Here is a 17,581-nt window from a genome sequence, read left to right as displayed (position 1 = left end):
AATTGGAAAATGATTCTTGTCCCTATCGGCTCATTTCACATGAAAATGAATAAAAATGGACAACCACAAGAGCTTGGCCTGAACCATCTCTTGATAATCCCAAGTGGGTATCTGAGTCCACTGTAGTTGAAAATGAATAATGCTTTTTTTCCATGAAAATAAAAAAGGAATTAACGAGTTGGTGAAGTATTTATACCACAAAAGGAGCCTTTGAGGTTGTGATCATTTTACGTAGCCATTCTCATGGCAGCCAGAGGGATGTTCCGGTTTGCTGATAGCATCGACAAGTTGCTGGTGTTGTTCGGAGCTCTGGGGAGTATTGGAGATGGGTTACTGACCCCTCTTATCTTGCTTGTTCTTAGTGGTCTGATCGATGATTATGGCAGTGCCAAATCCGAATCTGCCAACAGATCTTTGGCAAACCATATGGTGGATGAGGTATGCATTAATTGTCCTGAAACTTCAGAGTAATTTATCATGATACCGAAATTCCGAGAAAGAACTATGCATTCTAATACTCTTGCAACAATAAGATGAAAGAACACAAGTCATGAAGCTTCAATGTTTACTGTCAAATTATCACATGTTATCCTTTCCACTTAACAAGTCTTGTCAGAACCCATTAGCAGCATGTATTTCCCATATGGTTATTCTAACTGATTCATACTTTTTACAGTATGCTCTCAAGCTGCTTTATGTTGCCATAGTAGTTGGGGCATCTTCCTTTGTTGGTAAGTACCATTCTAATCCCTGCAATGTTATAGGCATATTACTGCAAGCAGATGTGCTCAATTTGAAAAGCTGTAACATAACACCTAGGACTTCTAATTAATCACCAGTTTATCAGATAAAAAGCTAATCCAATGCTGCCTTTGGTTCCTTCTGTTTTTTTGCTTTTGCTGTTCCAAGTTCTTAATCCGAGTTCAATGTTAGCATAGATTAGGTCAAAAATTTTAACATAACCAATATATGGGCGAAGTTGGATTATGTTCAACTTCCAAACTAAAGGCTCTTGAACCAGACTTCAAATTCACCAATATCAACAGAAGAATGCTTCAGTTCAGTTGCATTTTTCATTTTAGAACCTCTAAGCAACTCCACCTCAAGTTTCTCCATCTGTCAAAAGATAGTAATTCCATGAAGAGTCATGGTAAAATAGAGGAGCAAACTAACTGAAAAAGAGCAAGGAATAAGAGAAGCTCTACATATACTTCCAAACTAAATACATATAAATGCGTTAAAAGTGCCTCTCATTGATATGTTTTCACTTCATCTAATATTTATTAATTTTGCAGAAGGAATATGCTGGACAAGGACTTCAGAGCGGCAGACTTCTCGCATGAGAATGGAGTACTTGAAATCAGCCCTCAGGCAAGAAGTTGGTTTCTTTGATAATGGAGAAGCTTCTTCCACAACTTTCCAAGTCATTTCTGGCATCACCTCTGATGCCCATTCAATCCAAGATGTTATAGCAGACAAGGTTCTTTTTATTTTCATCCACAGTAGATGCATACAAGTTCTTTTTCATTTTCCTCATGTTGTTTAAGAATCTTTGCTATGTGAATCCGTTGCAGATACCCAATTTCCTTGCAAACTTGTCAACTTCCATCTTCTGCATTGCAACTTCCTTTGGACTTTCATGGAAACTAGCACTGGCTGCGCTTCCATTGGCAGTTCTATTTATCATACCGGGGATGTTATTTGGGAAGGTAATGATGAAACAGGGGATGAAGATGAAGGATGCTTATGGTGTGGCAGGTGAGATAGCTGAACAGACAATCTCATCAATCCGCACTGTGTATTCATTTGTGGGGGAGCAACAAACTTTGAATAGGTTCAGCCAAGCACTACAAAAATATGTCGAACAGGGTATAAAACAAGGTTTAACAAAGGGCTTGATGATGGGAAGTATGGGAATGATTTTTGTGTCTTGGGCTTGCGAAGCATGGATTGGGAGCCTACTTGTCACTGAGAAAGGAGAACGAGCTGGCCGTGTTTTCATTGCTTCAATGTGCAATGTCCTGGGAGGAGTGTGAGTCAATTTCATTTTCACTTGCTAGGCATCATATTATTGTTTCACTTAATTACTTTGGCCTTATCCATGTCAAAACTCATAGACATGTTACTGGAACTTCAGGTCTGTAATGACCGCCCTACGGAATATCTCCTTCTTCGCAGAAGCAAAAGCTGCAGCCACTAGAACAACTGAAATGATCGATCGAGTTCCTCGTATCAACCCTGAGGATGAGAAGGGAAGAATTCTAGAACAAGTGAGAGGAGAAATTGAGTTTCAAGATGTCTATTTCAGCTATCCGTCACGACCTGATACCTGGATTCTTCAAGGACTTAATCTCAAGCTGCGAGCTGGCAAAACAGTTGGCCTGGTCGGAGGCAGTGGTTCTGGCAAGTCCACCATCATTTCTTTGCTTGAAAGATTTTATGATCCTGTCAAAGGAAGCATTCGCCTTGATGGGCACAAATTGAAGAGACTTCAGCTTAAATGGTTGAGATCACAAATGGGGATGGTTAATCAGGAGCCTATTCTCTTTGCAACATCCATAATGGAGAATATTCTTTTTGGCAAGGAAGGGGCCTCCATGGAACTTATTACAGCTGCAGCTAAGGCTGCAAATGCACACAACTTCATTTCAAAATTACCCGAAGGATATGACACCCAAGTAAGCCTTAACATGAAGTTTCCTCTTATCTGATTGAAATTAATTTTGCTGACTAAGCCAGATATAAAGTAGTTTCATAACCTCAGGTGGGGCAATTTGGAGTTCAATTGTCTGGAGGCCAAAAGCAAAGGATTGCCATAGCAAGGGCTTTACTTAGGGACCCGAGGATTCTTCTGCTTGATGAAGCTACAAGTGCCCTGGATGCAAAATCTGAGAAAGTAGTACAGGAAGCTTTGGACCAGGCTTCAACAGGACGCACGACAATCATCATTGCTCACCGACTAGCAACAATCCGTAAGGCTGACACCATAGTGGTGCTTCAGTCAGGAAAAGTAGTTGAATCAGGATCTCATGATGAGCTGATGCAACTGAATAATGGGGAAGGTGGAGCCTACTTTAGAATGGTGAAACTGCAACAATCAGTGACACAGAATGAAGCAAGTACTGGCACCTATCATACTCAAGGAGCCAGAAGCCACCATAGAACTAAGAGTTCCCCATCTCTCCGGACCCATGCAGCAAGACCTTCCTTGCAAGGTAGCCCGGCTTACTCTTTCAGCCCAACTATATCCATTAGCGAAACACTTTCCACTGAGATGCCACCTCGTGTTGACGGAGATGAAGAAACTTCGAAAATATCTTCTTCCCCTCCCTCTTCTCAATGGCGCTTGCTGAAGATGAATGCACCTGAGTGGAAGACAACACTGCTGGGCTGTTTAGGCGCAGTTGGTTCTGGTGCAATCCAGCCGGTTAATTCATACTGCATGGGAACGCTCATTTCAGTATATATGCTGCAGGACAACTCAGATATAAAATCAGAGACCAAAATCATTTCCTTCGTCTTCTTAGGCCTAGCTGTCATTAACTTAATCTCCAGCCTCCTGCAACACTATGATTTTGCGGTCATGGGAGAATACTTAACCAAAAGGGTGAGGGAGAAAATGCTAGGAAATATGCTTACCTTTGAGGTTGGATGGTTTGACGAAGATGAGAACACAAGTGCATCAATTTGTGCGCGATTAGCTACTGAAGTCAACATGGTCCGGTCCCTTGTTGCAGATCGTATGTCCTTGCTACTTCAGGCCATCACCACTTCTTCCCTGTCTTTTGCAATTGCACTGGTGCTCACATGGAGAGTGGCCATTGTAATGATAGCCATGCAGCCTTTACTCATAGGTTGCTTCTACTCCAGGTCTGTCTTAATGAAAAGCATGTCTGAGAAAGCCCAGAAGGCACAGAAAGAAGGCAGCCAATTAGCAAGTGAAGCGGCCGTCAATCACAGAACTATAACTGCCTTTTCTTCTCAGGAAAGAATGTTGGCTCTCTTTGCAGCCACCATGAAAGGCCCCCGGAAGGAAAACATAAAACAATCATGGTTTTCAGGTGCTGGGCTGTTCAGCTCCCAGTTTCTGACCACAACTTCTGTAGCCATGACTTACTGGTACGGAGGGAGACTAATGAATCAAGGATTGGTAACTTCCAAGCATCTGTTTCAGGCTTTTTTCATATTAATGTCCACAAGTGCGCACATAGCAGACGCAGGAAGCATGACGTCTGATTTAGCCAAAGGAAGCAATGCACTAATATCCATATTTGCAGACCTGGACCGGAAGACTGAAATCGAGCCTGACGATCCACAAGGGATTAAGATTGAAAGGACTATTAAAGGTGATATAGAGCTGAGGAATGTCGTCTTCTCGTATCCTTCCAGGCCTGATCAATTGATCTTCAGGGGCCTAAACCTAAAAATTGACGCCGGGAAAACAATTGCCCTCGTGGGACAGAGTGGTTCGGGCAAATCCACAATCATTGGCTTGATTGAAAGATTCTATGATGCATTGAACGGATCAATACTTATAGATGGAAAGGACATCAAAACCTATAATTTAAGAAACTTGAGATCACACATTGCATTGGTAAGTCAAGAGCCAACACTCTTTGCAGGAACCATCCGCGAGAACATCCTCTACGGAAAAGAAGACGCCACAGAAACTGAATTAAAAGAGGCCGCAATTCTTTCGAATGCTCATGAATTCATCAGCGCCATGAAAGATGGATACGAAACTTACTGTGGGGAAAGAGGAGTGCAGCTGTCGGGCGGCCAGAAGCAGCGGATTGCTCTGGCTCGAGCGGTGCTGAAGAATCCGGCGATCCTGCTTTTGGACGAGGCGACCAGTGCCCTAGACAGCGTATCGGAGAATCTAGTCCAGGAAGCTCTAGAGAAGATGATGGTTGGGAGAACTTGCGTGATTGTGGCTCACAGGCTGTCTACGATTCAGAAGTCGGACTTCATTGCTGTGATAAAGCAAGGGAAGGTTGTAGAGCAAGGATCGCACTCAGAGCTGCTGGCAGTGGGGCGAGGTGGAGCCTATCACTCCCTGATAAAGCTTCAAACCAATCAGTCCCTCGGCCTGTAACTGTGAAGAAGCCATGAACCAGCAAATAACTAAAAGTTTTGTTTCTAGTTTGTCGTTGATGAAGAAAACCAAGCCTTCACTGGAAGGATGATGATTTGTGTGTACCTGCTTGGAAACATTTAGCAATGTTGATATGAATTTCACGTTCAGGTTGCTGATAATGTGATCAAAATTGAATTGAAGCAATTCAAATAGCGATGACCGAAGAGAGAAGATGTTCTGTGACAGACAGGAAAATACAAAAATAAAGCCAAAAAGTTGTGCCCCCATGCAGGATCGAACTACAGACCTTCAGTTTACAAGACTGACGCTCTACCACTGAGCTATAGGGGCATCTGCGTTTAAATCGCGCCAGAAACTAATTCATAAAAGCAAAAAATCAAATGAAAAAAAAAAAAGAAGAGAAAACCATCGGTTTGACCCCATTGGTTTGGGCCAATCACAAGCATCGCCGCTCTATAAAAGCTGAAGTGCGCAAGCTAGAGCTTGGAGCAAAAAAACCCTAGCGCCGCTCTTCCGATGCAAGCATGTTCCTCGGAATCTATGCCCATCTCTGATTTCAAAGGTGTTTGCCTTTCGATTTCCGGTTTCTCTTTATTCAATTTCTTGAATAGTGTTGATTCTGAAACGCTTTCTGAGGCGTTGCGTTCGCTGGCCGCCGATGCCACGGGCGCGTCAATGAAAGCACAAACTCAACGTCAATGCCGACCTTTTCACTTTGTCAACAATCACAGCTATGATTTTCTAGGGTGTCGTAGTTGGTTCCATCGTCGGCTTGGTATATGGTTTGAAAACCGTTTTTGATTTGCCTCGACCATCCCTCGGGGGTGGGTTGCTTCTTACTGGTGAACTCTCTCTGTGTTGAAAGTGAGGGAAGTTCAATGTTTCCGAAGCATAGATCAATGGCTTTTTATTTAAAGCTTTGCCAGTTTTAAACAGCTCGGTGCATTGCCATTTGCCATCGTGCTACCTGTCTTCTGGTATATTTCTTTTCCTCTTTCTCTTCGTGATTCAGTCCACTCATTTTTCTTCTTCTTCTTATCTGATGTGTTACAATTTATAAAATATATTGTGATTTGTAAGAGCACTTACTTGTAGCTTTCGAAAAGATGAACCCTAATATCTTATACTACAAAAAAAATAAGTGTAATAATTTGTGAAAATAAAGAAGTGCATATATATTTTATTTTATTTATTTGGAAACATTATATTTTGATTGAGTCTAAGCTAATATATATAAATGCATATAATTATATCTATACATTAATTCTTTGACCTATATAATATATGTCACGTCCATTCTTTACTATATACCCTTGTCGTGTTTGTTAGTTCATCTATAAAGTTACTAGAATGGTGAGCAATTGACACTCTTTAATTTATATGTTTGTCACGTGACATTCATGTATATATTTATTTTCAAAAGAAATTAGTATTAATTATAGTCGTGAAAACAAAACCTGCACATGACGTATGCTATTAGAATCCACATGAGACCACTTCGATTAAGGAAAGGAATAAAAGGCATGAGTCACTTGTGTTATAGCATAGTTGTTCTAGAAGGCCAGGCCTATATATGCGATTATTGAGTGGAGGTAAAATGACAATTATTTTCATTTGCAAAGTGGGCCACTGCCCCGGTCTCTCGTCTCTCCTCTCATAGTCGTTGCCTTGCCATTGTTTCGTCTCACCGACTGTCACTGTTGTCGCCTCGCTATTGTCACCTTGTCTCACCTCGTTGATCGTCGTTGCATTTTGAAAATGCACTGACGATCGACAATGCGAGACGACGATTATAGGAAGCGGGAGGAGAGAGCAGGGCGAGGAGAGGATGGGACAATTTTGTCTTTTTGCCCATTTTCTATAAGTCTGTCGATAAGGCTGTTTGGCTCTCAAGCATTTTCCGTTGTAGCAACTTTAATTCCTATTTATGTTCCCTTTTTCTTGTTCTTGTTCCTTCTATCTCCTTCTCTATTAATTCTACAAAATTTAATCATTACCCTACAATGAGTTCCATCAATTTGGCGCTTTTGTTGAGAGACAATGTGAAGCAATGGTTGAAGGTACCTATGCGAAGACGACAGGGCAAAACAAGCAATTGGAAGGGATCATGGAGAAGCTAAATTCTGAATATACTGAAATGTGCGATTCAATTCATAATTGAAGTTCAAGTTAGGCATAAGCATATGAGCACATGATTAACACAACTCCATATGCAAATGTGAGTTTGTTTGGCTCGCTCAAATGCTGTCATGATCAAACCCCACCTCAAGCAGACGAACCTAATTCATACCATACTCCAACTGGGGCAAACAACACAACTCCGGATGGATCGAGCTTAACACCAATTTAGGTCCAACTGTTGAATCCAGGCAAAACTAGATAGATTGTCGTCCTTAGAGAGCCTTGAATATATCATTATTCATAGATTGTAATTTTGTGATCGGTAAGAGTGGAGTGTTTTGATGGGCATGAACCATCTAATTGGGTGTTTAAAAGTCAGAAGTATTTTGAGTTCTATGGCATATTGGAGGGACTTAAGCTCATTCTTGTCTCCTTTCACATGGGCGGACTGTTGCGAGCTAGTACCAATGTATGCAGCTTAGCAATCGAGTTTGAAGAGACAATTCTGATAAGATTTGGGCCCTCTTAAGTATGAAGAAGATCTACAAGGTACATTGGCTAAATTGATTCAAACTAATGTTGTAATAGAATATCAAGATAAATTTCATGCTATATCTACCAAGGTAATTAGACTTGTTAAAAATTTCTTGGAAAGTTGCTTCATAGCAGGTTTAAAACTTGAGATACAAATAGTAGATGATCAACCTATCACTCTAACTCAAGCCTTTGGCTTAGCAAAATTGCATGAAGACAAACTAAGATTCTCCAAGAAATATGTGGAGATATTGGGGAAACAACATTTAGAACTCATTAAGGGTATTATGAATTCTTTGTGAGGCAACTGCTATGTAGGCAACATAGCAATGCCCTTCCTAGTGATGTTCTTTAGGCTCACTGATGTCCCTTTCTACTTTGTCAAGCATTAGTGAATGAAATTTTCATGCCTTTCTTAAGGAAGTATGTGGTAGTTTTTTTTTATGATATTTTGATCTATACTAAAATTCAAGAGCACTTCCAACATTAAACACAACTCTTGAAAATCTTGTGACAACATTAGTTTTATGTCAAGATTAGTAAGTGTTCTTTTTCTCCGTAAAGCCATTAAATACTTAAACCAAGTAGTCTCATAGGAAGGCTAGGGTTGATTCAAAGAATTGAAACCATGGTTCTATTGCCTACACCATCCAATTAGATACAATGAAGGAACTTTTTAAAGCTCACTGGATATTATAAAAGGTTCATCGAGAATTATATTATGGTAATAATCCCTCTCACTAACTTATTTAAGAAAGGAATTTAGAATCAGGGAATATAAATAGAGCAAGCATTTCAGAACTTCATGACTTACATGGTGCATGTTCTAACCCTTCCAAACTTCAACAAGCCCTTAGCACTTGAGACTAATATCGGGATAAGAGTTATGCTAATGCAAGAAAGGCACAGTTTGGCCTATTTTAGCAAAAAGTAGCCACTCAAAACTACACCAACCTTCAAATTATGTAATGGAGTGTGAGTGGCACCCATCCTCCATTATACAAGTAATGTAAAAATGGAGGCAATACCTACTTGGGAGTTCATTCACCATTTCCACAAACCATAGGAATTCTGAAGAATTTATGACACAAGTGATTCTTGATCAATGCTATACTAATAAACTATATGGATTTGACTATACCATACGCATAAACTTGTAAAACTAACTTAACTACTAATGCTCTATTTAGGCAAGAGGTACAAACCCCAAACAAGGAGGGAATCACTACTTTTGAAGCCCTATTGATGGCCCTTTCTCAACCTACCAGTGGCCTTCTACAAAAACTACAAGATGAGAACAAGACTAATGAAAAGCTATTAGGGCTACATGACAAATGGTAGAAAGAAGAGTTGTCAATAGGTCTGTAAAGTCATTAATGGCTTACTATGTTGTAAAGTGAGGATAGTGTTGATCTTCGATTCCTAACTAAAACAGGGCCTAATATAGGAGTTTCATGACTCACGAAGTAGAGGACATGCTAGGATCACCAAGACCTTCAAAAATGTAGCAACTAGCTTTTATTAGCAACATACGAAATAGGATGTCCAAGATTATGTGAGAAGATGCTTGGTTTTCCAGCAAATGAAGTATTTAACTGAGAAAATAGGTGGGCTCCTTGAGCCACTACATGTGCCCCAACAAGTCTTTGAAGAGCTTTCCCTGGATTTTATTATAGGATTTCCAAGGGTTCAAGGTGTTGTGCTATCCTAGTGGTGGTAAATAAATTAACGCTCATTTTAACCCTCTTTCCTAACGTCACAATACTCAAAAGGTGGACCAACCATTTGTTTAGACGATGGTGAAGATTCATGTGTCTCCAAAAAGTATAGTGAGTGATAGAGACCACCCATTCTTCTTCGATAACTTTTGGCAAGCGCTATTCAAAGCAAGTGGAACTACCTTATAATCCAGCTTTTTCTATTAGCCCGATTAAATGGGTAAACTAATAAAGTCTTGGACTTACCCGAGTTATTATGTACATGTAGTTTTGAGTGAATGGGTGCACCTACTATCCTGAGCAGAGTTGTGGTAGAACACTTCCTACCACTTGACTATTAAAATGACCCATACCAAGCTCTATTTGGTGAAAACCTCCCAACATCCCTAACTATGTAATAGATGGTACTCTTCTTGAGGTTGTTGAGCAAACACTAATGCAAAGGTCTAAATTACTGAAGGTATTAAAGGTTAATTGTGGCACCCTCAATCCCACATCCGGGAGTGCTACTGGAACTCACGATAACAATTATTGTCATTAGACAAATTTGAAGGTCAGCTATACTCTACAGGTTAGGATGTCTTAGATAGGATCTAGGTTTTACAGCCTTCGTTTATCCAAAAACTATGGTCCCATAAACAATATAGGCAGCAAAGGGCACCTGCGTCTTGGCCGAGCTATACGCTTTACAAGGCGTTGGGATGGAAGCTCTATTTCTCCAATGAAATACTATAAGTTTATCATATCGTCTGTCTCACACAAATATATTACAAACCAAGAATATAAAATATTCATAAGTCCGCATTACAACAAAGATCTTATCATGGTTGGTCAATCACGTTCATCGGTAAATCGTCCACTACCACTGCTTTCACTCTACTAAGGCCTGAATCATCTGTGGTTATTTATAAATGGTGAGTCCGAGAATTCAGTAAAAACAATATGTAAACATAGCAAATTATAAATCATGATAAATATAGATAAACATGAAATGAATCATGCATGCAGGCCCGTCCACCTCACATCTTTCGGACTCTTGGTGGCTGCTTATGATTTTCTATGGACCCTAACACAAACTTTGTCTCGTCCAAATAAAAATCCATAACCTCATGTCTAGGCACTTTCCTATTATCATATGCAAGTCTAGACAAAAATAATTTGCATATTAAACCCTTACAGATTTTGTTGTCTAACGTAGAGATATCTCATCGAGAAAGATTTATCTACATGTTAAAATCACATATATTATTTCTCAAGATTTCTCTAACAAAAATTAAACATAATTAAATAGAAGAAAATATTATTAAAATAAACATCCATCAAACTTCAAATATTTTGCTCTTACCTCAAAACTCACATAGCCTTTTCCAATCTCTCATTACCTTCTTTCTACTTATATAGATAAATTTTTAAAACGCCTAATTACAACCTATTCCTCAATTTACGAAAATCTTAGCTTGAGTCTATTCCCTTAATTTAAAGAATTCAACTCATTTGTAATTGATATATTAATAAAGAAACAAAGTATGGCTTGCTAGCAGAGGCATAATGTGCGTGAGTCCCTTCAATTGCAATTGGAAAGAAAAACAAGGATGGAGATTAAAATTAGAAGTCTTATATGAATATAATATATATAAAAGTAATTGATGTAACTTTTTGTCATAACACTTTTCTTCAATTCTTGAAACTTCTCTTTTATAAAGATTTCTTTAAAAAAAATTAAAAATTACAAGAAGTGACAGCAACAATAACGTGGAACAAAGCTGTTGCCTCTCCTGAAGTCTTAAATTTGTACTTACCCTCATAATTTATTATTTTAATTCTTATTTTACATCAATTTTTAATTTGCAGGTTCTATACATTCCTTAATTCTTGCAACATTCTTTTATAAAACATTCCTTATGCACAATTAACTACTAGGTTATAAGACTCTCTTGTTAACATTCTTGCAACCATTGATTTTTTTTTTTGTACTTATAATTACAATAAATTTCAAAATTCCAAACTTATACTTAAATTCTCGAAAAAAAAAATTAGAACCTTTCAATCACTTTCCTACTAAAAAATAAATAAATTTAATTTCCTCCATAAAATTTCACAAAATCACAAATTTTTAATCAATTATCTCAAATATAAAAATTAATTATTTTTATTTTCTAAAATACTACATTAATCTCCACAAAGCTCACAACAAATGAAAGCATAATATGATAAGCACAAAAGAGAAGTTGAGTTTGCTACGTACAAGTGATTGGGTTTAGGTGAAGTTGCATCCTTGTCAACAATATCCCCTGGCCCATGGAGGACATTACAAATTGAGTTTTAGTATTATGGATTATATCATATTGTTAAAAGAATTAACAAGGCTGCTTATAAGTTGGCATTTTCCCTCAGTTCAAAAATCCATCCGGTCTTTTATTTATTCCTATTGAAATCATTCAAGAGATCATAATTGTAATATCCAAAAAAACTTTTAGGTAAGAAATAAGGAGTCTCAAAGAAAATCGGTACCAGAATAACTCAAAAAAATGATCAAATCGACTAGAGGGAATGCTCGAGACATCAGATACCTAAGGAAATGGGCATATACCTATTGAGCATCTCCAGAAATAATTTTTAGCATCGAGAGAAATCGGATTAAAGACAATTTTTGGTATAGTTTCGGATCAGGCTGAAAAATCGAATTGTCCTAAGAGACTTCCAAAATGTCAACAAAACCCTTAAAAGAGTAAAATTCAGCTTATTAAGCAACTCTTCAGTAGTCTCAGGATGAGGTTTCGCAAGCAAAGTATAGGTTCGAGCTAAAGTGTAATTTTTGAATTCCCGAGAGAGGTTGAAACGACAGTATTTCTGAAACTTCGGGGGGTCAAATGAGAAGTGTTGAATGTGAGGGTTTGAACAGAGGTATTGGAAAACTCAGGGGCTTTATGGAAAGAGCCAAAATTACATTTTAGAAGTTAAGGAGGTGGAAACGCAATTTCAAAAAAAGCTCCCAAGTAGCCATGGCCGACCAGCCCATCCCGTCACCAAATTCGGCCATGGGAGGCGCAAGAAAGTGGCAAGGAATTTCGAGGCAAGGCCCTAGGATTGATCTTGGCCGACAAACGGCCTTGGCTTGGACGGAAACGGCCAAACTTTCGGCCGAAAGAAACCAAAATTTACCTACTATAAATTGATTTTTAAGGCAATTTTCGGTGTGTTTTGGACCGATCTAGAACACAAGAGAACTCTAATGGCCTTGGGTTGCTCGAATTTAGTCATTTTATGGCTTAAAATCGGGTATAAATGGAGGTTTAAAGATGGTCGATTTTCTTCAAAAATTACACCTCAAATTACACACGTTTGAGAACAAATCAAAGGTTATAGATAAGGGGCTTTTACTCTTGAAGGTGTGAGGATTGTTTTTGGAGAGTTTGGGAGATTTTCGAAGTGATTTGAGGGGGTTTGAGTGTTGGCCGAAAAATCTAGCGGGCGACAGAGGTGGATTGAAACTCTGCTAAATCGGCCATTTTCGGCTGGTGGTTCGGCCATCGGAGGGTACCCCCATGATCGACTCAACAATGGCTTCAAAGGGGTGGAGTCTGATTGACCATCGGAGGTGGAACCTGGCGGCGGCGACGGCGGCAGTGGAGCAGTTCATCGGGGAAGACGAACTAGAAGGCGATGCGTGAGCACACGCGCCAGGTGAATGGCTACAGACTCGTGATCGCGTGTGAGAGGTAAGAAAAATAGAGAAAAAAAAAAGAAAAATAAGAAAACAGAAAGAAAATAGAAGAAAAATCGGATAAAAATTTCAAAAATTTCCAAAAAATCAAGGGTTTCATTTTATGAATTATTGTGGGAAAAATTTCTAGGAAATGCTAAAGGAAATATTCTTTTTTGAGGAAAAATGAATTGTGGAAATTAGAAAAAAATAAAAATAAATTAAGAAAAAATAAGGTTTAATATTTATTTGATTGAATATGATGAATAGGGCATTTTGTGGCTAAAAGTGAGAGATTTTGTGACTTTCGAGGCTTAGCATGTAAGTGAAGCAATACACGTTTTTCGAGAAAGTTTGAATCCTAAGTTAACGGTGAGTGATTTTTTTCCGAAAAGTTATACATGTTATGTATTGTCTATATTGAGCATGATAGCCACGATAGTGGCTAAGTTATATGTATTACAAGAGCATCCTGTCATATTTATACATGTATTGTTGCACCAATGAATTACGATTTTTGCATGACACGATATTATTGACATATAGATACTCGTGCATGGGATTGTGATGTTGCCTTGATAATGTAGCCGTAATTCCCTAAGGGCAAATGATAGAATAACGTTAGAATTATCTTGAAAGCAGGTCGAGATTCTGCCTAGGGTTTCGTGTCAGGCCGGTGGGCCAGGGAAGTTATACTAGGATATGAGCTCATTTACATTACTGCATCATGCATTCATACAACTGTCATTTTTAACCCTTACTTAGAAGATTTATCTTCTAATGTTGGATGTATATTCTTGGAATATTCCATATTCCAAGCTAGTCGAGCAGCCGAAAGGGCAATGGTGTGGTTGAAGCGTGATCGTGATGAAAGTTATTGTGGGCCTTATGCAAGGCTAAGTTCCAGTCGTTTCGTTTAATTATGTTATATGGTTTTAAATGGTCATTGTAATAATGTGATTGGCAGATAATATGTATGTAATCATGTGTGTTATGTTTTGTTTAGGTTTCGATCTTATTCTGGTGGTAATTATGAATTTTATTTCTTTAGTATTAATTTTGGGAATTGTTATTATCATGTGAATATGTTGAAGATTTTAGTTTGATTCATGTATAAAAAAAAAATAAAAAATCTTAGCATATGATATAACACCCTGAAGAGGCTGGGATGTTACAATAATCTCCTAATCAAGTTACTCCATTATCTAAAACAACTTTAATAATTGTTGTTGCCAAAATACAACAATCTATTTTTAATTGAGGAGAGACACAAGAGTCTTGGGAGTCATGCCTTTACTGATGAGAATCTTGACGAGTAACTGGATCTGGTAGAGGTCTAGATCTGGTGATCTTACAGAGTTGAGAGTTTGATAGATCTGATGGTCTGATGGATCTGGTAAATCTGGTGGGCTGATGATCAGATGGCCCAAGATGAACGAGTGACCTGAGGATGACGAGTGGTCTCGGATGAACGGGTGACCTGAGGATGACGAGTGGTCTCGGATGAACGAGTGACCTGAGGGTGACGAGTGGCCGTGACCAAGTGACTTGAGGGTGACGAGTGACCTTGATGACCGAGTGACCTGAGGATGACGAGTGGTCTTGGATGAACGGGTGGCCTGAGGAGACCGAGTGACCTGAGGGCAACGAGTGGCCGTGACCGAGTGACCTGAGGGCGGCGAGTGGTCGTGACCGAGTGACCTGAGGGCAACGAGTGGCCGTGACCGAGTGACCTGAGGGCGACGAATGACCTTGGTGACCGAGTAGCCTACAAAACGAGAGCACCGTTAGGACACGGGTGGGGGTCCCCGCGCAAACCCTCCGATGCTTAAGTCAGAATCTCGAGAGAAAATGAGAAGAGTATACTTTGATTACTCAAAATTGCGTACCTTGGAATGAAGGTGGGTTTCGTATTTATAGTGGAGGAGAGAGAGAGGCCTCGCGGTTTTCTCGGCGGAAATCTCGCGGCCAATTACGGAAATTTCGCAATGCTGATCGTCTGGCGCGAGGGGGGGTTCGGCTGGATCGACAATCTTGAAGGTCACTCGGTCATGTCGAGTGACCACCACTCGGTTAAGTCGAGTTTGGGGAGGGATCACTCGGTATGACCGAGTGACCCTCCCCACTCGGTTGGGCCGAGTGTTGGGGAAAACCACTCGGCAACTGAGTGGTCATGGCCACTCCACTCGGCAACCGAGTGGTCATGGCCACTCGGTTCTGCTGAGTGGCCTCAGTCACTCGGCCCGACCGAGTGGCCTCAGCCACTCGGTTGTGCCGAGTGGGATCCCACCCGGCTCGGCCGAGCGGGTCTTCCTTGGCCCTTGACTTTGATTTGTCTTCTATTTGGGGCCCACATTCGATCATAGATCCATTTTTGTTCTCCCGAGTATATCAATTGCTCCCTGCTTTTTTAGCCGAGGAGTCGGGTAAAAGAGCATACGATCCTAGGAAAAATGGGCGCCGTTTTTGTCGCATTTTGTTTATCTCTCGGGAGATCAATTTTGCGCATTTGCTCTTCATTTTCTATATTTGCTCCACAGCTTTCGACTTTTTTGCCTTTTGAGCCTCTATAAATAGGGCTTCAAGTCTTCATTTAATTCTCACAAGGATCAGCCAAGGTGCTTCAAAACTCAAATTCTCTCAGGTCTCGGCGCATTTCTGGGTCACGTCTTCTTTTTCCGCATTTGGGGGAGCTTCCATTGGGCCACTCGGTTATGACCGAGTGGCCATGATGTGCGACTGAGGGCTACTCAGTCATGACCGAGTGGCCATGTTTTTGGCCGAGGCCACTCGGTCATGACCAAGTGGCCTCCCACTCGGTCATGGCCGTGAGGTCCTGGAGCCGCAATGCCCTTAAACGGCTTGAAATGTTTATCTCGGCCTTCGGTTGCTTCCTTTTTTGCCCTGTACTGATTCTCGTTGCGTTTATGTGCAGGTACTTTGTCGTTGTGATCGTTCACTTTTTCTAACGTATCAAGGTAATGGCTTTGAACCTTTTAATATGTCGAGGAGAAGACCGGCATCACCCCCCGGCCCCGCGCACATTCCTACCATTTCGAGCTCCCGGCTTCGATACGGGGATTTTGAGCAAGTTTATGATGCCACGCCTTCTGGATTTATGGTTAGGTACCCTCGCCTCGATGAGCTGGACCCCTCTCCGGTAGATGAGGGCTCCATTGGTCTTCATTTTGCTTCATTTGAGGTGGGACTCCGCTTTTCCCTTCTGCTCTTTGCAATGGCGTGGTTGCATCACTACAAGATCGTTCCCGCTCAACTTCATCCTAACGGTTGGGCTCAGATGGTCGGCTTCTCTATACTTTGTCGTCTCAGGGATGTCGTCCCCTCCTTGAGACTCTTCAGTTGTTTCTATCGATTGCGAAAAGCCAACAAGGATCGGGCCCTTTACACGCTCCAGAAGGTGTCGGGTTTGGAACTGTTCCTTGCTCTTCCAAACAAGATTAATCGGTTTGAAGAATGGTGGGTAGTGATAGAACCTCCACCTACTTGGGATGCTCCTTTATATTGGAATCATCAAGACGCCAGCCAAGGGTTTCCTCCCTGCAAGGAAGTTTGGGGCGTGTATCGTTATCTAGTAGAAATGTTAACGGCGCAGGGCCCCGTCAAGTTGAGGAGCCTTTTGACTTTGGAGAATCTCAGAATTGCGGGTTGGGGGGTCGTGACACCAACTGTTCCTCCTCGCTCTTCCACGCTATCCAATGAAGAAAAATGGAAGGAGTCGAGGAGGAAGAGATGGAAATGTCTGGATCATCTTCCCTTCCTCCTTTTCATCCTCAGGAGGAAAACACTCCTGGGGGTAGAATATCTTTCGCCATTATCTTTCTTTTTCCATTGTCGCATTATTTCTCCATGCTAAATGCTTTGTATTGATTTTTGTAGAAATGGCTGGATTGGGTAGACTGATGGAGTTGCGTAGACGCCACCACGAGGAGGAGGCGCGTGCTGCGACAGCGGCCAGGGTTTCTACACATGGAGCTGAGGGATCTACGAGCTCCCGCCCTCCTCGGTCGCGTATACCTGCCGGCGTTTCTCCCACTGGGGTGGAAAGGCGACGGCGTCCAAGAAGCGATCACTCTAGTGCTGAAGCTCCTACTCATACGGAAAGTCCATCAATTCCTCTTTCTCATGAAGAGGCTGTAGACATCCCCTCTCCTGCTCCCAATTCTCAAGGGAGGCGAAGCTCGTCTTCTCGATTTGTTGGTGACATGGCACGGGTGGAAGAAGAATGCCGCCATCCTGTAGTCCCAAATAGGAAAGATCATCGCCGTCTTGAAGGCGAGAAAGCATTGAGGCCCCCTCCTATACTTCCCATTCCAGGTAATGTGAGACATACCATGATTCTTGGAGACGGTATGAAACTTAGTGGTCGAGACTTTGAAGTTTCCCCAG

The 17,581-nt window shown here is 40.8% G+C and overlaps 1 protein-coding gene, 1 long non-coding RNA gene and 2 other non-coding genes across 4 annotated transcripts; 2 read left to right on the top strand and 2 right to left on the bottom strand.

Moving 5' to 3' along the window:
* The first annotated feature begins 243 nt into the window (after positions 1–243).
* LOC127796535 (putative multidrug resistance protein) lies at positions 244–5,095 on the top strand. Its single transcript, XM_052328710.1, has 6 exons — positions 244–438; positions 677–731; positions 1,296–1,480; positions 1,575–2,032; positions 2,138–2,678; positions 2,765–5,095. Exons 1-6 carry the CDS (start codon positions 244–246, stop codon positions 5,093–5,095), a joined length of 3,765 nt encoding a protein of 1,254 aa, XP_052184670.1.
* A 261-nt stretch (positions 5,096–5,356) lies between these two features.
* On the bottom strand, positions 5,357–5,428 carry TRNAT-UGU (transfer RNA threonine (anticodon UGU)). Its single transcript has one exon. It is a non-coding gene; the product is annotated as a tRNA-Thr (tRNA).
* A 498-nt stretch (positions 5,429–5,926) lies between these two features.
* Positions 5,927–6,083, top strand: LOC127798590 (small nucleolar RNA snoR137). The gene has a single exon (XR_008022452.1). It is a non-coding gene; the product is annotated as a small nucleolar RNA snoR137 (small nucleolar RNA).
* Positions 6,084–10,167: 4,084 nt separating this feature from the next.
* Positions 10,168–11,766, bottom strand: LOC127798110 (uncharacterized). Its single transcript, XR_008022329.1, has 2 exons — positions 11,717–11,766; positions 10,168–10,366 (listed from the first exon to the last, which is right to left on the bottom strand). It is a non-coding gene; the product is annotated as an uncharacterized LOC127798110 (long non-coding RNA).
* Positions 11,767–17,581: the final 5,815 nt, after the last annotated feature.

The sequence above is a fragment of the Diospyros lotus genome, chromosome 3 (genome assembly GCF_014633365.1).
Source record: "Diospyros lotus cultivar Yz01 chromosome 3, ASM1463336v1, whole genome shotgun sequence".
Lineage (NCBI taxonomy): Eukaryota > Viridiplantae > Streptophyta > Magnoliopsida > Ericales > Ebenaceae > Diospyros > Diospyros lotus.
Note: the sequence above shows the minus strand (reverse complement) of the source record. Positions and strands in the feature narration are given on the sequence as shown.